At 37.8% G+C, this 27165-nt stretch overlaps 1 protein-coding gene across 1 annotated transcript in view; it reads left to right on the forward strand.

Annotated features, from left to right (window-relative positions):
- Positions 1–27165, forward strand: part of ST8SIA4 (ST8 alpha-N-acetyl-neuraminide alpha-2,8-sialyltransferase 4) — a 98272-nt gene that overhangs the window by 36811 nt on the left and 34296 nt on the right. Inside the window, exon 4 of the mRNA XM_004618614.2 lies at positions 6246–6539. Coding sequence (XP_004618671.1) covers positions 6246–6539 — 294 coding nt within the window. The remainder of the gene's footprint in view (positions 1–6245; positions 6540–27165) is intronic.

Consider the following 27165-nt stretch of genomic DNA (forward strand, 5'->3'; position numbering starts at 1 on the left):
CAGGAATAAGCACTGAATACTGCTGAGTGTCGTCCATATTTTTTTTTAAAAAGAGCCACGCTTTGCTTATGTGGGGCAATATTGGATACATATAGTGGAGGATCATATATATGCATATGTGTACAGAAAATTGAGAAATGTCAGTGTTTTCCAGTACATTAAAAAGGAAAAAGGTAAGATTGGTAATTATAGGTCCAGAGAGGACCCCATCGAGCAGTGTCCATGGACAATTGCTACTCAGATAGAGCTAAGTTCCTTATCAGTTCAAGGATTCATAAAACTCAGTCTTGGTCCCATGAAAATGCAAGTCATGCCAATCTGTGATTTCTCTCCAAAAAGCTGTCACATCCTCCAAACTTCAAGTCTCAAGCCATTTCGTGTTTTTTATTCTAAAATCAAAAATACTTCTGGGGCCGGAGCGATAGCACAGCGGGTAGGGCGTTTGCCTTGCACGCGGCCGACCCGGGTTTGATCCCCGGCATCCCATATGGTCCCCTGAGCACCGCCAGGAGTAATTCCTGAGTGCAGAGCCAGGAGTAACCCCTGAGCATCGCTGGGTGTGACCCAAAAAGCAAAAAAAAAAAACAAAACAAAACAAAAAACAAACTTCTAAGTTTGTCAGGTGTTGGAAAGGGACACCAGGTTTCATATGCTTTGATTATTCAGTTACACACTCAGGAGAGATGGGGGGAAAGTATGCGCATACCTATCAACATTTCTTCTTATTCTTAAAGAAATCACATTGTGAAGAGGCCAGCTGAAACATCTCTCTGTGGGTTAGGCTAAAGTGGTGGTGTGTTGGTACTTTGTTTTATATGCACCGATTATTTAACATATTTCTTGGACTGGAGTGATAGCACATAGGGTAGGGTGTTTGCCTTGCATGTGGCTGACCTGGATTTGATGCCTCTGTCCCTCTCAGAGAGCCCAGCAAGCTACTGAGAGTATCCCACCTGCGAGGCAGAGCCTGGCAAACTACCTGTAGCCTATTTGGTATGCCAAAAACAGTAACAGGTCTCACGATGGAGACATTACTGGTGCCCGCTTGAGCAAATCAATGAATGGGACGACAGTGCTAATGTTAATTTCTTGACCACTATGCCTTTAATGATTACCTATACAATGGAAACTGTCCTACCCTTTACCCCAAAAGTTCCTGGAGTCTTACTTTTTTTTTTTTTTGGTCTTACGGAAGATAAGTTACTTGCTTCAGCAGCTTATAATTGAGAAGGTGACCACAAATAAATTATTGAGAATAAAGATATCAAAGGTCTTTATTTTCTTTACTTTTCAAGTTCAAGCAGAGTGGTTGTGGCCACAGACCATTCTGTTTCTTCAGGGGTATATAAGAGGGAAGGTTATTTTTTTCTATTTCCAGGTCAGTTGACAAATCCAGATCCTTTGATAATGGAGATTGGACTGGGGGATATCAACGACAGTATAGAGATAGGTAAGATTGTGCATAGGGGAGAAAGAACACTAATCATGTGTCCAGAGTTTGGGGAATATGAATGATGTGAAGTGGCAGACGATGTTCAGTATATACAGATGTTCAGTATAAACATAAGAAGTTTTAGAGGTCTGGAGCCTGGCTTATCTCTGTGGGTCATGACCTTATATGAGGAACTGAATATGGAGAAATCTAAAAACAGTGAAATTTTTCTTTAGCATGCAATGTGAAAAATTAAGACAAAATCAACTATGTGATAAATCCAGTCTATTTCTGACAGCACTCACCGGTTATATTTCTTGAGCAAAAAGGAGTCATGGTAGAAAATTTTTAGAATCCCTGATCTAGAGGAGTGAAGCTACGTGATTTCTCGCAGGTGGTCTTATAATCAATGATAAAATATAGGACCAATAAATTGAGAACTGGACAGCCTGAAGTAAATAGGAATTTTGGCCAGCATATTAATTCTCTGTATGTTTTCATGTTTTTACATGGCATTAATAATTATGACATATTTTATAATTACAACATATTGAGCACAAGTATTTTAATGTTATATTATAAAGCATAATTATTTTAATTTGGCTAAAATAATTGACCTCTAGTGTATAACATGTCTTGTGCACACAGTGAATTTTACAAAAATCCATCATTTCAGAATGAACCACCTTAGGAATAGAGAGGTAATACGCAAGCTAAAGTGCATATCTTGCACATGAATGATCCAGTTAAATACCAGGCACTGCATGGACCTGTATGCATTGCTGGGTGCATTCCTGGAGTCTATGTGCCTCTAAGGTGTTATACTTTTGGGGTGGTAATTGCTGGTTCCACAGAGACTTGGCTGTACCACATTCTTGACAGGGAGTGACACTCTTGCGTATTGCTTGGAAGCCCACACCTTCAATTTAAGATCAAATGACCATCTTGACTTTTAAAGATTAAGAATTACAGTACAAAATAGTATGCTGCTTCAGAAATGTTTAGAACATATTCTGGCTACTCTTGAATATTGAAACAGTTCAGAATATTTTTTAAAAAGAAAAAGAAAGAATGTGTGATTGCAAATCTATTCATAATCTTGCTTAATCAGCGGTCTTGCTACTTAGAAGCACTGAAGTTCGAGACAAATGTGCCCAAATGCTGGAATGCAACACAGCTGCTTGGTTATTTTAGCTTTTTTAGTTTGGCCTTGCTTTGTGTCATTCAGCTAAATATATGACTAAATATCTGACTTGGCCACAGAATAAGTTAATTTATTGGCCATATGTTATTCTTTCCTGTAAGTAAAAAGTTGACGCTGTTACTCTAAGGAAAATGAGCAGGCCAAACTCTAGAGTCTCTTGGATTCTATTTAATGATGGTTCCTTCTGTTATGCTATTCTTAGTACCTCTGTTTCCATTTCCATTATATAGCCAAAACTGGGCTGTGCTTATATCATAAAAACTTTACAATAAAACTCCTAGATACAGATTTCTTTTTGATTTGCTGATGTTCTTTCAATGGACAACATAGTCATTTAGCATCCTTTGTTTACATCAGGTACTTGGTGTACCTGCTAGATCAACTCTAATTTCCAGAAATGTTCTTATTTTGTTATTAAGTTACTTAGTGCTTCCAAAGAGGACAGTATCTGTCTTTTGACATTAAAGGTAATTGATGATCTTAATAGCTCCTAAGAGTCACAGAGCCAGATAATCCTGTTCCTAAAACATGTTCAGTCAATACTAAAAGAGTGGGTGTCAACATGGGGATGGGGGCACTTTTATATATATATCAATAAGAAATAAAACTTAAAATCACACACTGCTTTTTCTTGTAAACACAGTTAAGTAGAATTGCTTCTTCCTCTCTTTCACTGGCTCTTTTAAGTTTATTTTTGAAAATATGCAGAAAATGAAGTGCAAATATATTTCATGTGTGTGTGTGTATCTGTAAAATGAAAATCCTCAACAAAAAATTCCTGAGGAAGTGTTGCTAGCAGAAAGCTAGAGCTGAAGCTATTTCCCCTGATAGGAGCAAGTATCCTGTGCTGTTAACAGGTTTTGCGTCTTTTTTACCTGCTGTCGAAGTGTTTATGATGATGCTGAAGATTCATATTTCCCACAGTATGCAAATCCATCTTAAAATTAGCTTGGCTAGAATCTTAGCTATTTTTAAAGCTTTGTAAACTGTTTTAAACTGAAATGTGTGAGACACATTTTACTACTTCAAAAACTATAAAGTTCTCAGTTTTCCATGAGTTCCATGAATGAGCAAGTTGATTACTTGGGTTTTGTTTGCCTGGTTCTTTCCTTAGGGTTGTTTGTAATATTCTAATCATTATAGGAATATGAATTTATGAATAATTTAAAATACACATGGAGGGATTGGAGCGATAGTACTCGGGTAGGGCGTTTGCCTTGCACATGGCTGACCCGGGTTCAATTCCCAGCATCCTATATGGTCCCCTGAGCTTTGCCAGGAGTAATTCCTGAGTGCATGAGCCAGGGATAACCCCTGAGCATCACCAGGTGTGACCCAAAAATTAAAAAATATATATATATGTACACATGGAGCATGAGTAGGGGCAAGTAAATATAAAATCTAATGGTTGTAGAAATATGTAGGGATATATAGTGGTGCAAAGATATAAAATAATATGATATACAGATGAAATAGTTTTTAAAAATATGTAGTGTGATGACTTGTTTTCTCTCAGAAGCTTGTTTTCGATAACATAAATTCTGTTAAATTGTTTAGATGAAATAATTTTTGTGGTAGTTAAGTGCTCTCAGACCTCATTAAGAGCTATAAAGAAGTATCTAGAAGCCAGTATATTTAATCGCAGCATAAACTCATAAACTATAATTTTAATTAAATTTAGCTGTTTCAGAGGGGCACAAGGGAAAGAAATGTGATGAACTTTCTTTTTTGGGGGGTTGAGAGTGGGTGAACCCATTGATGCTCTGGGTTTACCCCTGACTCTGTGCTCAGGGCTCACTTCTGGTGGGTTCTGGAAACCATATAGGATTCTGGTGATTAAAGTCCAGCTGTCTGCAACAAGGTGAGCACCTATTTGTTTGGCTGAAGCTACAGCACAAAATGTGAGAAATTTTCTTAATATAGTCAAAGCTGTGGCAACATAAGAAGATTAAATTGGTTTATCTCATTGTGTCATAGGGCACAAGAATATGTTTGTACGGACACTACAGTTTTTTGTGTGTCAGAAATAAAACCAGTAAGAACAAAAAAAGATATGTTTATGTTTACATGAAAGGTCTTGATTGTATGGATTAAAATAAAGTTTTTCCCAGATTTGTAAACTATAAAAACAATCTCATTTTTCACTTATCAACCAATTAAGCATGGCACCCATTTTTTTTAAAATGCAGCATTTATGTTTCATGGGATTGGGGGACTGTTCACACTCAGCTTCACACCTATGGATGGGTTCTCTGGGTTTACTCCTGAATCTATGCTCAGGAATCACTCCTGGTGGGCCCTGGGGAGTGTTTAGGGTGCTGGGGATCAAAGCCAGGTCAGTCACATGCATGACAAGCACCCTACCCTCTGGCCCAGGAATATACACCCTACTATATATCTGGCTCAGGAAAATTTATTTTCAAACTCCGGTATTTGAATGTCTATGCGACAGAATCAAAGGGACATTACACAGTTGAAATCAAAGTTCCAGGTACTGGAACATACAATACGGTGTGAAAATGCATGTTCCTTGTGTGGCTGATCCTGGTCTGATTCCCTGGAGTGTCTAGTACTCTAAACATCAGTAGGTGCAGCCCTGAGCCCCAGCCCCCACGGTGTCAGGTAGCTCAGGTGGGCATCCCTGGCACTACAGCCTCAGGGCATGGCATTGACCAGTCAATGCCCCAGAAGAACAGAGCATCCCAGGTTGGCTCCCCTGAGTCTCTGCCCAAGACTGGGGAAACTCCAAAAATAAGTGAGGATCAGAGAAAACCACAAAACAAAGCACAACTTCAGGTGCTCACACTTTCCAAACTGCTGTTGTAGGAATAAATGAAATCAAGTTAAAAGAATAAGATCTGAGCCAGGCACTTTGTGAGTGGAGAAGATGAAGTGATGGCTTCTGCCTTTTGTTCCCTTGGGACACACAGGGCAGATTATCTGGGAAGACATGAATTTTGAGAGTATTCTCAAAATAAATAGAAAGATTCATGACATGATAGCAAGGGAGTTTCTGCATTATTTGGCATTTCCATCTAGCATATTGAATGTGGAAAACTCCATTTGTCTACTTTCTTTTTCTAATAAAACCAATAGAAGGTAATTAAAATGTTTGTGGAAAAATGCAAGAAGGGATCGTTGTGTTTTGCTTTGAGGAATGCTTTTTTTATTGACTTGTGTGTAGAGTTGTTGAAATGACTTTATTCTGACAATAAGTGGTATAGATTGGATATTGTATCTAATGTGTTTTACTTTCTTGAGCAGCAGTGTGTGGTTTAGAGTGTGGACATCCTGGCAACAGAGGCCAAGGAATACTCCATCATAAACAATCCAATTAGGAATTCATACTCTGTTGTTTTATGGAAATAAGAGCATATGAATATAATCAACAATTTGGATCTTGTATTGAGCATATCTTGTCACTGAGAGCAATGCTCTGAAATGGTGTTAGACTTTCTGAAAACATAATCTTATCAGACAGATCATTGTTTTACCTTCCCCGTGTTTAAAGCAGGTTCATTTCCCATTCTTCATTTCCTGAACACTGCTCTGGGAGTGAATGTTTCATATTTAGTTTTTCATTTGTCCATTAATTTTTTTCCTCTTCAGGTGTAATCTAGCCCCTGTGGTGGAGTTTGCTGCCGATGTGGGAACTAAATCAGATTTTATTACCATGAACCCATCAGTTATCCAAAGAGCATTTGGAGGCTTTCGAAATGAAAGTGACAGAGAAAAATTTGTGCACAGACTTTCCATGCTGAATGACAGTGTCCTTTGGATCCCCGCTTTCATGGTGAAAGGAGGAGAGAAGCACGTGGAATGGGTCAATGCATTGATCCTGAAGAATAAACTGAAAGTGCGAACTGCGTATCCATCACTGAGGCTTATTCATGCTGTCAGAGGGTAAGTGTCTGGAAAGAACCGGCCTGTCCTTGCCATAATGGAACAACACGTCACTGCACATTGCCTTTAGCTGAGAAGGAAGCTCAGTAAAAACCTCTCGAGGAGTACATGTTTCCTCTGCTTTGTCAGGATTACTCTACTGACAAACTTGAATTTGGTTTACATGCCCTATTGTTTTAGCTCATTCCCGATCTTCAAAAGGCGACTTGTTGAACTTGACTCCGGTTTATGTACGTGCATGAAAACTTAACATTATAATTTCTCTCTTATAGCATAATAAGATTTCATACTAAAATTGATTAATATGAGATAGGAAAATTACCAACAGAAGTGCTAAATGATGAGTGGGCAGTACTGTGGAAACATAAAAGTTAGTTGTATTTAAGGAGCAATTAAGTAATCTGTAGTTAAGAAACCTACCAGAGATAGGAAAGTCTGGCTGAGATAAGATGCCTTAATGTTTCCTCCCAGAAGTCCCAAATGCTATTTTTATGAATTAAGTCAACATTTTTATTTGATTAACACAAGCTCAGAAGATAAAACAACAAATAAAGCTTTACTTACAAATGGTAGTTGATCAAAAAACTATATTTAATGCATAGATAGATACAGCTATTCAAAATAATGGAAAGAAAAAAATGTCTATTTATTGAGTATGTGTTGGGTACTAAATGGTGCAGAATTCAGAAAGAAATAAAGACAAGTTGCTCACTGCTCTATAGGAACACGTAACGTTAGAGTAGCACAGAACAGACATCGAGGTAGGGCATATTGTATGCTGAGGAACTGATGAGGGCATGTTCCAAATGATGAGACACACTACATGACCAGGTATAGAATTCATCCCTTCGATTCTCAGAGAAGTCTACAAGCTTAACTACCAGTTAAAGTGGACTTTAGTGACAGAAAAGCAATTTTCAGGAGGAGAGTGGCAGGGAGGAGGAAGGAGAGCTGGACAAAATGAAATGTTACAGCATTAATAGAGCAAAATAAGGTAGGGGAGTTATTAAAGACAGGGTAAAATTGTGGAATGATGATGTTTACTATGTAGCACTGGAATACAAAGTTGGAAAAAGTAACTTGTGTTCTGGTTGGGAAGAGAATTAACTTTCCTAATTTTTCCCTTCAGTTAGATGCATGGATCTAGGAGAGTAAATCTTTTACCTGTTATCTTCGAGTTTGGGAGAAGTGCTAAAGGCATGAATGATTTTAAACTTATAAAGATATAAGTCCTGTTCTACAAATACGTACTCACTTGAGAGATTGCTAATTTAGATTAAAAATAAATGTTCCTTGACTATAAGAAATGGGAATTTAAATTCTCATTTCATATAGTCATTTAATTCTAATGCGAATTTAAAGTTCCCCTGAATTAGAATTTTTAACTGACCAATTAAAATTTCACAACATCGGGGGCAGTTTGTGGGTGTGACACCTAGCTACTGGAAAATGGAGGATCTGGGTGGAGGAGGCCCAGTCCCAATCTCAGGCTTGGAGATCTCAGCTTGGAGTACTGGGGTGGGGTGTCCAGGTCCTGCGCATCTGGATTCTCTGCCGGTTTGTTCCTTCATGTGTGAGGCTCGTCCGAATATGTGGAGAGGGGCCTTGAGCATGGCTGTGGCTGGGTTCCGGAGGCCTTCAGCTGCCGGGGTTCTGCTTGGAGTGGGAAGGGAAACTCAACCTACCCAGCTCTGAGGGGCCCCAGTGAAGAAAGCCAGGCACCGGGCAAGAGACTCTGCTCAACAGCCAACTTCCAGAAACTATAAAACCAAGCTCCTGGAAGCACGCGGCCGTGACATTCTACAGCCTAGTTCTCCCTCTCAGAGAACCTGGCAAGCTACCGAGAGTTTCCTGCCTGCAAGAGAGATCCTGGCAAACTCCCCGTGGCATATTCATATGCCAAAACCAGTAACACTGATGGGTCTCATTCTCCTAACCCTGAAAGAGCCTCCAATGCAGCACCATTGGGGAGGACGAGTAAAGAGAGGCTGCTAAAATCTCAGGGCTAGGACAAATGGAGAGATACTGAGACCACTCGAGAAAATCAACGATCAATGGGATGATGATAATGATGATGATTTAAAATTTAATTATTTTATTTAATTGATGGGAGGGGAGACAAACATAAGAATGTTTAGGGCTTACTCTTGGCTGTGTGCTCAGGAACCAGTCCTGACAGTGCATAGTTCTGGGTGTAGAATCAGCTCAACCTCATGAAGGCAGTGGTTTCATGTACTGTCTCTCAGTGAGATACATTACTATCTGACTGACCATTTGGGAGAAAGTTTTAGGATTGCAGTAAAATTGAGAGAAGATACAATGATTTCTCATCTGTGCTCCATACATTCATAAATCTCTTTTATTACCAACATTTCCCAATAGTTGTTGATTTGTTACAGTTGAGAATCCTACATTGACACAAAGTCGTCTCCCAAAGACCTTAGTTTATTTTACAGATCACTACGTGTATATTCTATGAATTTGTACATATGTTTGATGACATGTATTAATGAGTATGGTATCATACTGGCTGGTTTCAAGGTCTTAAAAATCTTCCATATGAATCTATTCATTCCTCTCTCCCACTAGCCGAACCAGCATTAATCATTTTATTGTTTCCATAGTTTTTCCTTTTCTAGAGTGTCATATAATTAGTATTAAACATTATGCAAACTTTATTTTTGTTAGTTGTGGGGGGCCACCCTTGGCTGTGTTTGAACACCAAGGCCACTCCTTATAGTACTGGGGTGGGGTGTCTATGGCACCAAGTTATCGAACCCAGGCCTTCTACACATGCAAGGCCCACGCTCTACTGCTTTGAGCCATATTCTCAGTCCTTGGAGTTTTCTATTTGGTTTCTTTCATCTCAGCAATATAGCTTTGAGTTCTTCCAAATTTATCTCCATGTCTCAGTTTGTGTTATATTTGAAGCATAATACTCCAGTAACAGGATGTACAGGTTTATTTATCTTTTTACCAACCACTTACAAGTTTTGGCAGTCAAGCATAAAGCTTTCAAAATGTGTGTACATTTTTGGGATAGTTTTAAGTGCCTTTGGGTATACTTTTAGCAGTATAATTGTGATAAAATGTATATTTAACTTTGTAAGAAATGCCTTCCAAAGTGGCAGTGTGGTCTTTTGAATCCATTTCCACCACTAGAAAATGAGTGGTAGAAATGAGCTCCTTTCTAGCATTCGATGTTTCTAGTGAAGCATCAGTGAAGTTTTATTGATGTTTTGGGCTGATTATTTTCTTTAGGTCATTTGTTTTATCATATTTGAATTCTAAGATTTCTTGTTAGGGTGAGAGAGACAATACAGGTGGTATGACACATGTCTTGATTGAAGTTCACGCTGATTCAGTGTCTTGCACCCGATGGTCCCAAGCCCTGATGGCGTGATCCCAGCATCACAGGACCTGAAAGCATTCCATCCTCTGGCCTTGCACGGCACCACTGGCCCAATGAGCCAAGAATCTTTAGACCGGTCACTGGAGCCCCTGAACACTGATGAAAAGGGCCCATCAAAATAGATTTCACTATCTATTTTAGATAACTGAACTTAACAAGATGAGCCTTTTGCAAATATTTAGTCCCAGTCTGAAGCTTTTCCTCTTCTTTTCCTTTGTCTTTTTTTTAGTTTTGTTTTATTTCAGGCACCATGATTTATGAATCCATAATGGCAGTGTTTCATAAGTAGAACAGCCCAGCACCAGTGCAGTTGTCTTCTTCCTGCCACCGCTGTCCAGTGCATCCTCACCCCTCCTCACTCTGCAGTGAGGCACTTCCTACTAAAAACAGTTCTCACTTTCTGTTGCCTTCGGGAATTTGCTGTTCTCCCCTACTTTTTTTCTTCATATAAGAGATGTAAGGGTGATTATTCTGTGTCTGTCCCTCTCCTTCTTACCAACTTCCCTCAGCATGATGCTCTCAGGATTCATCCACATAGCAGAAAATTGCTGGCTTCTTCTATTGAATTTTTGGGTTTGGGACAATACGCAATGGTGCTCATGGCTATGAACGCGGGGATCACTCCTGGTGGGCTTGGAAGACTGTGCCAGGGATTGAACCTATGTTGGATACTTGCAAGGGAATTAACCTACCTCTGTATACCCTCAGTCTGTCCTCTGATGTCACTGTTTCTTATAGCTGAGTAGTCTTCCACTGTGTGCCTATATCATAATTTTTTTATTTAGTCTTCCCTTCTTGGAAATGGTTTCCAGATTGCGGCTATTGTGAGTAGTGTTGCATGAACATAGAAATCAAATGTCTTCTGAATAGACTTTTTAGTACAGCTTCCTGATTCTCAATTTTACCTTTTTTGGGGGGAGAATTGACCTCCCTAGTAGTGTAAAGGGAATCCCCAGGCCATGCCAAGTAATCCTTAGCCCAGCTGTACAGGTCTAGTGGCCAACGCTCAGGACAAGTGTAAAGTTTGGTGCTGGGGCCACCAGGACATGTCCAGGGACATATGGTGGTTATGAGGAAGCAGGAATCAAACTCAGGACCCCACAGCCCTTTGCAGTATCTACCCAGTTCTCATTTTTATTCTCTTAAAGATGTCATTTGCAGAGCAGACCTGTTTATTTTTAGTTACAGTCAGATTCTCTATTATTTGTTTTATTGAGTGTTCCCAAATTATCACCGAATCCAAAGTGGTTTAGATTTTCTTCTGTATATTTTGAAAGAATGTTATATAGCTTCATACCTGACATGTTAGAAATAGAATCTGTTTTTGAAGAGCATGAGATACATCCAGACTTACTTTTGTCATTTTTTTATAGATTGCCAGTTATAGTATCACTTATTGAAAATGTTCTTGACTACACTCTTAGTTTTACTTATTTCTCAAACATCTGTGGTACTCAGAGATACTCCCAGCTTGGTTCTCTTAGGATTACACAGGGATAACTTCCTGGTTCCAAATACCAAATCCCTGGATATAGCGTGCAAAACATTCACTGCAACACTTTGTGTGATTCCTGTGCTCCTGTTTAATGTTTTAAATAGGATATTTATAATTTCTTTTTTAAAACTCTTTTTATTTTTGCAGTTTATTTTTCATGACATTTTGTTATGACACCATGATTTTCAAAGATGTTCATGATAGAATTGCTTCGATCATGCAATTGTAGCACCCCCAGTGTCCCTAGAATCCCTACAATCCCCTAGCCTATCTCCTTGGCAGGAATATAAAAAATTTATTTCATATTACTTCATCCAAAAATCTTAAAAATACAACAAAAATTTTTTTTGATATGGTGGGAGAAAAAAGTCATTGAAAAAAGTAATCAGTTTTGTTGTCAAACTACCATAGATAAATTGTTAAAGAATTTGCTCAGGACATATCACAAATCATGAAAATTCCATTAATCACCAATTTCTCGGGCAGGCTCAGTAACCTCTCATTTTGTCCTTTCCCTGAGATCTTAGAAGTCTCTCTCGACTAGGTCCTCCCAACGATGTGGCACTGGGGGATCTTTCAGGGTTAGGGGAATGAGATCCAGCTTGTTACTGGATTTAGCATATGAACACACCATGGGAAGCTTGCAAAGCTGTCCCATGTGGGCAGGAAACTTTCAGAAGATTGCCAGTTTCTCCTAAAGGGAGAAGTAGGCTACCTGATATCGCTTCTGAGAGCTTGCTTTTAAGTCTCTGGATGTTGGCCGTTGATGGGATTACACACACCTGGGTTCTTCTGCCGGTACCTTCATGCATGAGGCCTGTCCGAACGTATGGAGAGGGGCCTCCAGCATGGCTGTAGCTAGGATCCGGTGGTCTTTGGCTGCCGGGAGTTCTGCTCGGGGTGGGAAGCGAAGCTGGAACCCATCCCCTTTGAAGGGCCCCGGGGAAGACAGCCAGACTCTCTCTGCAGAGAGTCTCTAGCTTTGCTCAGGATATAGATTTTTAAAAAAGAAACATAATTTAAAATTACATCATAAGGGCTGGAGCGATAGCACAGCGGGTAGGGTGTTTGCCTTGCATGTGGCCGACCCGGGTTCGAATCCCAGCATCCCATATGGTCCCCTGAGCATGGCCAGGAGTAATTCCTGAGTGCAGAGCCAGGAGTAACCCCTGTGCATCGCCAGGTGTGACCCAAAAAGCAAAAAAAAAAAATTAAATAATTAAAATAAAATAAAATTACATCATATCATTGTATGCATAACATAAATATGGGAATTAATTCTTCTGGATTTGACTCACACATGTGCCTCTGCACTTTGTTTGATGTTTGTATTTTGGGAAGTTTTCTGACTTAGAATTCTCAGCACTATATATTTAAGAACTTAATTGAATTAATCTACAGATCTGGTATTATCAGTTCCAAAGAAAGTATTCAAAATTTTTATTAAACCATTTCATTTTTTTAAATTTCATCAGGATTTTTTAAATAACCTGAAAGAAGTGCATTTAACTTTTGATAACATAATAATCAGTTAATACTTAAATATTCTTGCTTTAAGGTATTTCCTCTTGGAAATTAAATATTGCTTGGAAGTCAAAAACAATTCTGTGTTATTTTTGCTTTTGTTCTAGTGGCTGGAGATATTGGCCAAACTCAAGAACATGAATATTCTTCATGTTGTTTAAGACCAAAATAAAGTTAAATTATCTTTATTTGTCTTCTGTAGGTTGTTGAGTGTGCACATACGTAAACATTCAAAACATGCATATATACCATTCATGTATATGATACGTATATACATAAATATACATAATACACAAACACATATAAACATAAATTAGTAGATATAGAGGACATGGTACATATATTTGTTACAGGGATATTTTAATCTGTTAGGTTTTCCTTCTGGAGTTCTACAGTTTCATACTATAGGAGAAGTATAGGTCCTGTTTTTTTGTGTGTGTTATTTTTGCTTTTGCCTTAGGGGAAAGAGGTTTGTGCTGAACCCAGCTGTGTTCAGGGCTTGCTCCTGGCTCTGTGTTCACAGATGACCTTGGGAGGTGCTTGGGGAACTCTGCTCTGTGCAGAGAACTGAGCCCAGGGTGTCACTCGGCAAGGCATTCACCTTACCTTCCATCACTGTCATCCCCTTTCTCGTCGATTTACTTACCTTCCTTACTATTATTATATTATTTTTTTTCAACCCGGCTCTTTCTATAAATTCATATTAGGGGAAATTGTTTCTGGAATGATATTTGTATATTCTGTACATGAAAAATAAATATGTGCATATACTTGTATGCAAATACAGCATATACATGAATATTTAGCATACTCTTAATATATATGAGCACAGCAATTATATTAGATATAATATACAATGCTAAATAACATATTGATATGTAAATATACTATACTATTTACACTATACCATCACTGTCACTGTCACTGTCATTCTGTTGCTCATCGATTTCTTTGAGCGGGCACCAATAACATCTCTCATTGTGAGACTTATTGTTACTGTTTTTGGCATATCCAATGGCTAGCTTGCCAGGCTCTGCCATGTGGGCACGATACTCTCAGTAGCTTGCCAGTCTCTCCGAGAGGGGTGGAAGAATCGAACACGGGTTGGCTGCGTGAAAGGTGAACGCCCTACCACTGTGTTATCACTCCAGCCCACGCTATACCATAGATATTATAAATATAAAAGTAGATATTATAAAAGTTGATATTCACTATGGATGCTATAAATATAAAAGTATATTATCATATACTATATATGATGCACATCTCCATATAATATAAATATCGTATGTTTTAAATGTGTCACATGTTTTTATGTAGTATATTACATATACCATGCTATATTGTATATATACTTCAACTTAATTTATGCAAACAATACTGTAAGTCCTCTTGTATGTAAAGAACAGTACTAGAAACACATTGCATTTCTTTAGATTGAAAGTACATTGATGATTCATATTTAATTTGCTATTATTTGGAATTTTCAAAAATTGGTTTCAATACTATTTCTACATAGTAAGAACCCCCTGCTTCATGTTAGTGTGCCAACTTGAATTTATCACCAATAGTAATAATAATGATAATAATACCATATTGTGTTGGGAGGATAATATAACTCTTATTCCCAGCAATTGAATAATTTTTAGAATATGACCTCTTATTTATAATATATCAATCAATATTCACTTTTTATAAAAACTACAGTTATTTTTGATTTTGTTATTAAATAAAATTATTTGTAAAGTTTTTTGTAATTAATAAGTGTTAATTATCTGTAATAAAAATATATATATTATTTATATTCTTGAATATGTCCCCTTAAGTTTCCTGGAATTTTGTTTGGCCATTGACAGTTTGTCTTAGAATGAACTCCAAAAAGCATATATTTATTTACTTATTCAATGATTTAGTTTGTAATTCCTAGGTTTTGAATTTTATGCATGAAGGAATAGTAAACCTTCTAGAAATCAAATTGAGAGATTCTCTTAGCCTTTTTTTTGTATAATTGACACTATTGTGAAATATCTCACTAGTTAACTATAGTTCTTATGATAGCCAAAGTATAGTTAACTATACTTTGGCTATCATAAGAAAACCAACAGTAGCTGTTTTCTTATAATATGATTTTTATGTGTATATTTATAGAAAAATATGGACAGGACAGTATTTTCACATATATCACTGTATCCAACCTAGCCAGCCCTAAGTCTGGACACAAAATTACCATTTGTCAGATATTAGCTATTGCACTAATCTTTCGTGAATGTGCACCTGTCAGTTTGAAATGACTGCAATGATAAAATGCCATACAAAATTATAGGACTCTTGCAGGCTAAATCCATGCAAATTGTGCATGCTTGCACAAGTGTTTGAATGAACTCTCAATAATCTCAATGCAATTTTCTGTAAAATAGATTGATTATAATTGACCAGTAGTAGAGTTGAAGAAATTTGAACTTACCAGTTTTTCATACTACTTATTTTGGAGTACTAAATCAGCTCAGAGTCACATCCTGGAAAACAATTTTGAAAAATGAGGTACTTACTTCAAGTGCTTTCTGAAGTGACTTGCTCATTTTAAATTTAGTCCTATCCAAAAACATTTCCACATGGTTTCTATTTTGACCAATGTGCAACACAGCTGCAATACAGCTTTATAAAACATTTGTTGTTGTTTAACTATTTTGAGTAGCTAGGAGCTTCTGAAGAATTTTAAACTTCATGATATTTCCATGAAGAAATATTTCGTTTCTTACTGGGGCTTCTATTATCTGCCCTTCTGGTATCACAGTGATTCTTGACAGCTTGGGCTGATCACACTTAAATCACAATATCTTTCCTGGTATCTCTGCACGTACACATGTCTTACTTTATATCTGTGAAGTCATACACATGTGTATGGCTTAAACTGGAATCTATAGGAGTGCCAGTTATTACAGGAATGCCAACTTACCTGTAATTATCGATTTCCTGTCAACTTTAGTGACCATTGAAAAGAGGGGATTCTCTTTTTTTTTTAATTAAAAATTTTTTTCCCTTTTTTTTAATTTTATTTTTTTAATTTAAATTTTATTGAATCACCATGTGGAGGGTTACATAGTTCTCAGGATTATGTCAGTTATACAATACTCAAACACCCTTCCCTTCACCCGTGCCCATATTCCATCACCAACCACCCCATTAAACCTCCCGCCCCCTCCCGCCCCCCCAGTCCCCGCCCTTGTAAATGATAAGTTTCACTTCGTTTACGCTTTATCTTGGTTACAGTCCATGTTTCAACACATAACTCACTATTGTTGCTAGGGTTTCCCCCAAAAAAGAAAAGACAGTCCCACTGTCAAGGAAGCATTTGATGGCTCTCCATTGCTGAGAATGTAGAGATATTAAGTCCCGCTGTTTGTTACATAACTTTTCTATTTTTTTCCCCCCTCGTCCCGCACCACTGAGATCACGCCTGTTTAGTAGTCATCACGCTGCCTGACAAAGGGAAAACAAACCAAAAAAGATGGTTATTTCCCGTCATCAGTCGGCGTGGGGCTCTGGCTTAGTTGATAGCCTGGTAGAATGTCTGCAAGCAGTTTCTGGAATCAAAGGTAATACACTGGTATCGGCCCTGGCTCGAGATTCCACCAGCGTCCTGCTGTTCCAAGTACATAATAATTTATTCCCTTGTATCCCATTCCCACGCCACCAGGTCCGTGTCAGCTTAATGGACATCATACTATGGTTAACGCCACACCGCGTTTCTTCCCGAGAAAGAAGGATATTTCTTCTCAGCCGGCGTGGGGATATGGCTTAGTTCAGTCTATAGAGATGGCTACCACTTTAATTTAATTTAAAAAATTTTTTGAATCACCGTGAGCTACAGTTACAAAACTTTTGTTTGCGTTTCAGTCATACAATGATCGAACACCCACCCATCACCAGTGTACATTTTCCACCACCAATGTCCCCAGTATCCCTCCCCACTGTTCCATACATCCCCTATGGCAGAAAATTTCAGCACACATCTCCCATCCTGAGCCATCCCTTCAAACCATTATTGACTTATTGATCCCTTCTCTATCCCCGATGCCTTCTTGAGAGGGGATACTCTTAATGGTACAGTGGATTTAAGGTAGCCAACTTTTGTCTCTCTGGACCCCATTTTTCTCTCTACCTTGATATCTACCTTGATAATTTCTACTATTTTCTCAGTCTTGCTTCAAATGTGGGCACAGGTCTTCATTTTTGTACCTTATTCTGAGATTGGGCTGGAGTGATAGCACAGCAGGTAGGGTGTTAGCTTTGCATGCGGCCGACCTGAGTTCGATTCCTCCACAGTCTCGGTAGCTTGCCTGGCTCTCGAGAGGGGTGAAGGAATCAAGGGTATCTCGCCCGCACAGCAGAGCCTGGCAAGCTACCCTCTCTAGAGGGGTGGAGCTACCGAGAGTATCTTGCCCGCACGGCAGAGCCTGGCAAGATACCCGTGGGATACTTGATATGCCAAAAACAGTAACAACAATCTCGCAATGGAGACGTTACTGGTACCTGCTCAAGCAAATTGATGAGCAACAGGATGACAGTGATACAGTGATTCTGAGATTGACTTAAATGTCATTTCTCTGTATACTCTTCCCAAGGGATGTATATGTCCAGTTGAACAATCATCAGCATACATGATTACTGATCATTTTTTCTTTGAAAATTGATTGATTTGTATCTGCTGTGGTGGACACTGGAGCATGTGAGAGGTTGGAGATCTCTCCAGCTGTGAGAGTTGGGTGATGGCTCTGGTTAGTTCTCTGGAAAACAATCAAAGAAGAAGGTGTATGAAACCGAATGGAAGACAGGACTTTAAAATAGTCAGTTGGGTACCCACTGGGTGTCTCTGTGCATGTGTGTGTTCATGAGTAAAGATAAGTTGTTTTTAATTGAACAAAATTTGCTTAGGAATATGGGATAGGAAAGAAAGGGAAGAAATGTATTCAAGAGGGAACACAAGCTTCTCCCAAGAATATAAATAACCAAGCAAAGAAGCACAGAGACAAAGCGAGTAAGGCAAGTGTTCAAGGGAGAACACGGGCTTGAAGAGCACATTCCCATTGGAGGGCTTATTTCACTATTTAGCTTGCATAGGAACAGAGCAAAACAATTCTACTGAAGGATTACATCTCAAATAATGAGGTTAGAAACTGGATAACTTATCTTCCCACTAACTTATTATTTAATCCAATGGCATATACTGAGAATAAATGAGCCCAGTATATGCAAAATTGTGTAAGTTGATGCTTACTAAATTTTATCTGCCTATATTCTTAACAATGGAATATAAGATTAAGTTCTGATTTCAGAAAGTACATTACTTGTAATAGTAAACAGTGCCACTTGTAAACATCACAACTAATGATACATTCATTTTATATTACTATCAAGCTGTCATAGTCCCATAATTTGCTGTGTTGTTATATTTTATTATCTTGATTATTGTCTTTAATAACCCAGTGTTTGAAAACTTAGGGAAAATACATGAAAATATTTTGTTATCAATTATAGTCATTGTGTGCCTTTGCTATTATGTTTTACCTTTCACCTTTCAAGACCTATTTTCTAATGAGTATTAGAAAGTACACAGGCAACCTTAGAAATCCCCTCACTCTCTGACCTTTCAGGAAAAAAGAGGAACATTGATCAATATACAAAACATATGCAGTTATCTATGTAGAGTATTCTAGTGAAATGTAAGGGTAATGCGCCATTACTACTTTCAAGGACTGCTTCTAGATATAAAAGAGCTAATATTTAATTTAAAGTAAAGGCATATATGTAGTAATCAGTTCTTTTAAATATGTAACACATCATGAACTTTCATGTCACTCTCAGTTGTGTTTCAGTCTAAATACATACGCCACCAAAGTGAGCTCACTTTGAACTAATACTTATTTAGCTTAAATAGTAAAGATATTTTAAGTATATAAACATAAATCCCTTAAATATTTATGTGTTCTATAAAACTACAAATACGAATGCATGAATAGAATGTATGAACTGGAATAAATGTATTAGAATGTATGGACAAGGCTGGCTAACCAATCTGGGAGCTGTTTCCTATGGATTTCAGGTAGAGGCATTGTATGGGGTTGACTTATTATTAATAATTCATTTTGACTCTTTCATTTCATGCTTAAAACAAGTTAAAAGAGAAAAATTAGGGATAAGAGAACCAAAATCACAAAGCTCTAGTGAAAACAAAAGTGGTAGGAAAGGAAGCCATGTTTCAATATTCTGTGTTTGGCTTCTTCAACAGTCAGGCCCATCAATGCCCATCCTCATTCCCATGAAAATGTTGACTGATGCTCCTTTTTATGTACTAATAAAATAGTGTGTTGCTTCAAAATAGGATATTTGTGGTTTAATATGGTTTTCTAAAAGGTTATTTAGGTGCAACATATATACATATATATGTTGATATGGGGAGCCTTATTTAATAGCTTATTTTTAGTTCATAAATAATAGAAATTGATCCTCATTTCCCTCATATAGGCATTTCTTACCACCACTATCACTTCTACCGAATCTGTGGTACAGTATATGTCACTTCATGGGCCAGAGTGACTTTATGTTCCCAAAATATTTTCTCAGTTTTCAAGAAAGGGTTTTTCCTCATATCATATGAATGTTGACCTTCTATTATGCCTTTGTTGCTACTTGACAACAAAACAGGTACTGTATCCATTGTAGATTTCTGTCTGTCATGAGGAATTGTCCCCCGAGCAAGGTAAGAGTGATTCTAGAGTATAAAACCAGGAGTAATTCCTGATCAAAATCAGGTGTGCAACCCCCAACCCCCTCCAAAAAAAAAAAAAAGAGATAGATGCTTCTTGTTTACTGAAAATTTAAGATCCAAAACAATGTATTTTAGAAAGGATTAGAAGGAGAAATGATTATATAACTACCAAAATGAGCAAATTGTTTAGAAATAATTCAAGGTGACAGGACAAAATTCTGTGTGCCTGGATTTATAAATACATTTTCTTTCACTTAATAGATCATAGGTATGATATGTACTGTATTGCAGTCTTCTTACTTAATTTGGCATCCACTGGAACTAAGTGCCTCAAGTGTGTGAGGCACTTGAGTATGGCAGTGGGGAGGGATCTGATTGTAAATAGACCAGATGAAGGTTGGGGAAACTGGCAAATAAATGGATTCAGCAATGCCAATACAAAAGTAAAGGATGGCCAGGAATATGGCTCAGTGTTGGAGACCTTGGACTTTACACCTTTTACATTCAGGGGCAAAGGAGTCGAAGAGAGGGGACGTATAAGAATAAGAGAACAGAAGAGAGAAAGATATGACACAACCTTCATTTTAATTTTTTTAGTTTGGAACTATGAAATGAGAAAACTTTAGAGATTGGTTAACCCTGGAGAGGAATGTTAGGTGCGTGGATTCAGGTTGTCTGGGACAGAGACCCCAAGGCAGGGAGGAAGCATTGCTCGGAAATGGCTTTGCATGGGCTCAGTGCTCTGACTCAACATGAAGTGAAATCTTGGGGGAATTTGGCATCTGGACTTTTTAGCGCTTATTTTGATATGGGGACTTTCTACTCAAGCTGATGCTGATACTAGGGAGCAATTTTAGTTTCTTTTTTGTTTATTTGTTTGTGAGCCACAGCTGGCAATGCTCAGGGGTTACTCCTGGATCTGTACTCAGGAATTACTTCTGGTCATGCTCGGGGGACCATCTGCGGTGCCAAGGATCAAACCAGGGTTAGCCACAAGCAAGGCAAATGCTCTATTACTCTGCCCCCACTGTTCTTTATTTTATCTTCAAAGTATAATGAAAACTATTTTTTACCTTCTTCGGAACCCACCCCCATTTTACCCTAAAAGAAACTAAAAATGTAATGTATTTATGTGTGTCCATCAAGTAACTATCCTCTGCATTGGATTTCCTTAGATGAATCACTGCAGCTCCCTGAGAAAAAGTAAAGAATATTTTAAAATGTTGAGAAAGCCGTAAAGAAGCTTCTATCTGCTTAGAAAACATATATTCCATTTGACAATCATTGAAGAATTTTTTTTATATTCATTAGGCAATTGTGTTGTTTCACTGATAAAGCAAGATACAATATAAAAGACCAGTAACTGAGATGGCTAATGAGATATTTTAGGTACAGTGGCACTTAAAATATCATATGACTATCACCAAGTGTATAAATATACTACATGTGGCTAATATATATGGATGATATTTTAGTTATCCTTTGACACAATCAAGTTAAACCTTCATTTCCCAGGCAGGATGTTGAGTTCCAGAGTGTCACCCAAGACTTGACACTTCATGCTAGAGAATGTCCCATTGCATCCCAACGGATCTCCGCACCAATATTCTAGAGAAGATTGTAGCTTTATATTTAGCATGTCAATGTTTGTGTCATTTTCATTTTTCTATTAATGAAAGATTTATCAGTATAAGAAAAAATATTTTTGTCAGCTTTACCAAAATTATACTGAGAAAGTATATGCACATCTATTTATGTAAGTTATCATAGATTTTGAGCTGTTTTGGCTTGTTTTTCCTGGCCTGAGATAAAAAGATTATTGTTTACAGACAAGAAGAAACAACTGAATAAACTGTAGCTAAGGATTATACTCCAAACTTAAAAGACAAGTGTTTGAATACTTCTGAAAGGGAAACCTTTCTTATTTTCCAATTATAAAAGAGGTAAGACCGACACTCTTGCTGAGTTTGGAAGTCTTTCATTAAACCTGAGTCGATTTAGCTACTCAGGCTTTCAGCTGCCATCAGCAGAGCAAAATCAAGGTTACTTTTAGAAAATTGATCAGTAGCGTGCCATGGTCTTCATAAAACTCAAACCATCCAAATTTGAAATATTTTAAAGTTAAATTTAAAATATATACAGCAAGGAACTTTAAAATGTGCATTTGACCAGGGAGCATGTTATATTAATATCATAACTAAATATCAATTCTAATACTTCTCAGTAGGTGAAAGATGATTTGGATAAAAACTGTGATTTTAGAAGAAACTTTGTCAACAAGGCTTAAATAATTTTTCTGGGAGATACACTAAGAATGATACAGTATAAAAATTCATATGTTACTGTTTCCATTTGCTAAAATTGCCTTGGGAAGGTTTGCCTTTCCTGTTCTATACTTTTATATTCCATGCAAAGCAGATATTCATAAAGATACAACTAATAAAAGAAATCGAAAAAATATTTTAAGTAGTTACTGTATTGCTGACTTCTACCTGAGTGTCTTGAATTTTAAAAGAGGCTATAAAATATTTGGATTATACTCATTGCATTCTTAGAAATAAATAAACAAGTGACTTACAATACTAGTACCTAATTAAATATTTAATTTAATATTTTCCTATTAGTTTTCTTTATTGTACCCCAAAGAGTAATCAGTTACTAATGCCTTAACCAGAATTAAATAAGTTAGACATTATTTCTAGTCAAGCCAGATTTTAAAATGTTTTCTACTCATTATCCATTTGGTACTCTACTCATTTATTAGTAGCATAAGTAATATAATGTTGGTCTATATTAAAATCTCTTTCTGCTGTAGAAACACCCTTTTGCTATTCCAGTTCCTCTTCTTGATTATAGAAAAGCTACAGTAAATTATGACTAACAGTTTAATTCCAGACTTCTGATCTAATAGCACAACATTAAAGCTTAAATGTTTTGCCAACATTTAAGAACCAGGAGTTTTCAAAACTTAAGCATGAATTTTCAGGTTTTGGTGATTTTTTCAAAATGCAAAATATCTGGTAATAATGAGCTTTTATCTCTTTATTACTGTGAATCAAAGCTGAGTTGTTCATCTGTTAGAGTCGAGACATTTTATCAAATTCTTCATAACTCATATGCCCCCGTCCCTCTCTTCTGGCAGTCAGCCTGAGTCATGCATCTGATTTTCTGTTTTCACTCGGCCTCACCTAAGCCATTAGTTTTATAATTGAATCTGTAGGAGGAAATATAAATATTTATAATATATATGTATGTATATATGTGTGTATGATAAACTAAACATATATCTTAATTGATTCAAACAAGGTTTAAAACAGATTTTGCATATTATCTAATCATCTCTTTAAAGGTCTCTTTACAATAATGACATAAAGGCCTTATTTGGGCAAGTTTCAGTGACTTACTAGAACTCTAGACGGGAGGTTGATCTCGAACACACATTATTTGACCCAAATGCCGTACTCCTTTCGCTAGTTCAAGAAACTTATTGTGCTACAACTGTAGGCAATTTCGTAGCATTTCATCCATGAAGGTTTTTTCCCCCCCATGAAGTCTGTGCTAATAAATGTTTAACAGCATCTCTTTGGGAAAACAAACAAACCTTGAATACAAGATTTTCTTATTACTACAGTATTAATATTACTAACATGTTCAGATTTAGGCTACTAAGAAGATATCAAGCAATATTTTTTTCTAATTTTAGAAAAATTAACAATTGCTTTTGTGAAGTGGTATGAACCACCTCCATTCTTCCAGAATAAATGAATGACTCGAGACTGGAGCAATAGTACAGTGAGTAGGGTGTTTGCCTTGCACTTGGTTGACCCGGGTTCAATCCCTGGCTTCCCATATGGTCCCCCAAGCACTGCCAGGAGTAATTCCTGAGTGCAGAGCTATGAGTAACCCATGAGCATCGCTGGGTATGACCTAAAAAGAAAAATAAATAAATAAAAAAATGAATGACTCAAGGAAATTATTAATGTATGTTGGGTAGGAAAAAAATTGAAGTCATTGGAACACCTGGGCAGGCTCGGGCCGGGGCCGGAGCTTGGGCTCCGGCCGAGATTCGACCCGGGTGGCCATGCCTCTGCACAGCCGCGTGAATGCCGAACGAGCAGGAACCAGAGGCAGCTATAAGACTTGGGGTTCCAGAGAGTGCTTGCAACCATGTATGTGGACTGTGAACTAAGCTTTTGCCCCACGCCGGCTAATGGAGGAAATATCCTTTTCCCTTGGTCTCTCCTCCCTCCTGGGGGAGAAGGCATGGTGTCCGACATTTTATGGGTCCTTTGAGCAGGTATGAACTTTATGGCGCAGAAAAAAAAATGGGTGCTTTGAACTTGAAACCGGGACACCTGGGCAGGTTCGGGCCGGGGTTGGAGCTCGGGCTCCGGCCGAGATTCGACCCGGGTGGCCATGCCTCTGCACAGTCGCGGGAATGCCGAACGAGCAGGAACCAGAGGCAGCTATAAGACTTGGGGTTCCAGCGAGTGCTTGCAACCATGTATGCAGACTGTGAACTAAGCTTTTGCTCCATGCTGCTCCAGGAAGGGAAATGATTTAATTTCCAACTTTAATCTCCCTGGATTTAATTACTAAAATACAGAAATTGTAAACCGCGTGGCCGCAGTAGCAGCTGCGCTACTTTTTATCTCTTCATTCTCATCAGTGGAAAACTCAATATCAAATATTTCCTTGTCAATAGGGCTGTATTCTTGGGGGATAAATTCCAACAAAAATAGTGAGTCTGTGTTGAAACTCCAACAACAATAGTGAGTTTTGTGTTGAAATATGGAATGTAATCAAGGTAAAGAGAAGAGTGAAATTTATCAGTTACCCAGGCGGGGGTGGGGGGTGGGGGTGGGAGGCATACTGGGGTTTTTGGTGGTGGAATATGGGCACTGGTGAAGGGACGGGTGTTTGAACATTGTATAACTGAGACATAAGCCTGAGAACTTTGTAACTTTTTACATGGTGATTCAATAAAATAAATTTAAAAAAATTGAAGTCATTGGCATACAGACCTACTCAAGAAACCCCTTTAGTCACACCAGGAACTCTACCAGAAATGTTAATCTCATTTATTAGTATCTTTTTTAATTGAATTATCCTGAGATACAAAGTTACAGAGTTGTTCCTGATTCTGTTTCAGACATACAATGTTCCATCACTTGTCCCTTTACCAGTGTACATTTCCCACCAACAATGTTCCCAGTTTCATCCCTGCTCCTCTGTGCCCAGCCTGCCTCTATAGCAGTCTCTTTCCTTCTTTCTCTCGCACTCTCTCTTTCCTTTTGGCCTTATGGTTCGCAATACAGGTGCCGAATGGTGATTTCATTTTGCCTGGTGGTTCTGTAGTTTTTCATTATTTAGACCATAGTTTCTTTTTCTGTTCTCAGGCACTCAGGTTGTTTCCAGATTCTGGCTATTGTGAATAGTGCTGCAATAAACATAGAAGTGCAGATGGCTTTTCTTCAGGGTGTTTTTGGACTCCGAGGATATATGCCCAGAAGTGGAATATTTAAAAATTATAGTTAGTATCTTTTTTTCAGTTTAGAATGGCCATAGTTTAGAATGGTCAACACAGGTACATAGTAATTTCTTTAAAAAAATCAGTAACTTTTATGTACTTCATTTGTTCTATTTTGGTAATCAAATTAATATGCATAATGTACATTTATATAATAATCTAAAGTGTTATTAACTAAAAAGCAAACTATACTCTAATCTTCACCCTGCTATTGAGTTTGATCTGGTGTACTGTGTTTGCATAGCATTCCTTCAAATTTTATGGTGGTTGTCACAAATGTATTTTTATTCTAACCCTATTATTATTTACCCACATGGTCATCTTCTTTTCTAAACTGTAAAAACACCTAATCTTAATAATAATAGGTAAGATGCAGAAAAATTCTTATATTATAATTTATCTATTACAAATGCTTGATTGCATTTTGACAGGAGTTAATTGTTTCCTTTTCACTCTAGAATTTTTATCGTTTGAGCATTTTTACTTACAACAAGGAATGTTTCTTTACATAATTGGTCACTTTTTTGTTTCTTAACTGAACCTAAAAACCATGATGATATTAGCAAAAAGTAGTAATTTATCTCATGAAGTAAATTTAAATTATCATTTGCTTTAGTTGTAACTAAATATAGAGAAATATCAAATTACATGGGGGTAAAAAGAGAGTCTCTTCCCCTCACGCCTGGCTGTCATCCCCGGGGCCCCTCAGAGGGGATGGGCTCCAGCTTCCCTCCCCGCCTCAAGCAGACCACCAAAGAAGACCACCGGAACCTAGCTACAGCCATGCTCTAGGCCCCTCTCCACACGTTCGGACAGGCCTCACGCATGAAGGTACTGGCAGAGGAACCCAGGTGTGTGTAATCCCATCAATGGCCAACATCCAGAGACTTAAAAGCAAGCTCCCAGAAGTATGCGGCTGCTTTGCGGCAGCGCAATAACTGGTAGCCTGTTTCTCCCTCTGGAAGAAATTGGCAAGCTTCTGAGAGTTTCCTGCCCACATGGGACAGCCTTGCAAGCTTGCCATGGTGTATTCATATGCTAACTCCAGTAACAAGCTGGATCTCATTCCCCTAACCCTGAAAGAGCCTCCAGTGCAACATCATTGGGAGGGTTGAGTCGAGAGAGACTTCTAAGCTCTCAGGGAAAGGATGAATGGAAGGTTACTGAGCCCGCTGGAGAAATCGACGATCAACGGGATTTCATGATTCATTATTTGTGAAAATTTTATACAGAAAACAGACATATACTAGTTATATGTTTTATATACTAGTGTATATACACATGCTTATGTGCTATGTGTGTTCCAGTTATTCTGTACCAAATCCTGTTTAATTCTAAGATATTATTGAGCTAATAATTAATATAAATTTATTTATTCCTAAAGAGAAAATATGCTTTAAAGTGAGCAAAGTAGCAGTTTGGGATAGGGGTGGGGGAAGGTAATCTCAGTTTACTATTACTGTTGGTTTATAATTTTTTAAGAAAATGAAATATTATTTCTCCCTCATTCCCTAATAAAGATAATTGCATTGGCAAAAAGTTGAACCACACTTTTCATAATAACTGTCAAGACTTACAGAGCTCAGGGCTGGCACAGTGGTTAGGGTGATATGCCAAAAATAGTAAAACAAGTCTCACAATGGAGACTGGTGACCACTTGAGCAAATCGATGAACAACGGGGAGACAGTGCTACAGTGCAGTGCTATTTTCACTTATAAAATCTCAGTCATTGGTCTGAAAGACAGCACAGGAATAAAACATTTTCCTGCAGTGCAGAAAATTCCAATTTAATCCAAAGCACCAAAGGTGATTCCCCATGCATAGCCACAACCAGGTTTTAACACTGAGCACAGAGACAGGAGTAACCTGGGTTTGCCCCTCAAACAAACAGAAAG

Source organism: Sorex araneus, chromosome 1, assembly GCF_027595985.1.
Source record: "Sorex araneus isolate mSorAra2 chromosome 1, mSorAra2.pri, whole genome shotgun sequence".
NCBI lineage: Eukaryota > Metazoa > Chordata > Mammalia > Eulipotyphla > Soricidae > Sorex > Sorex araneus.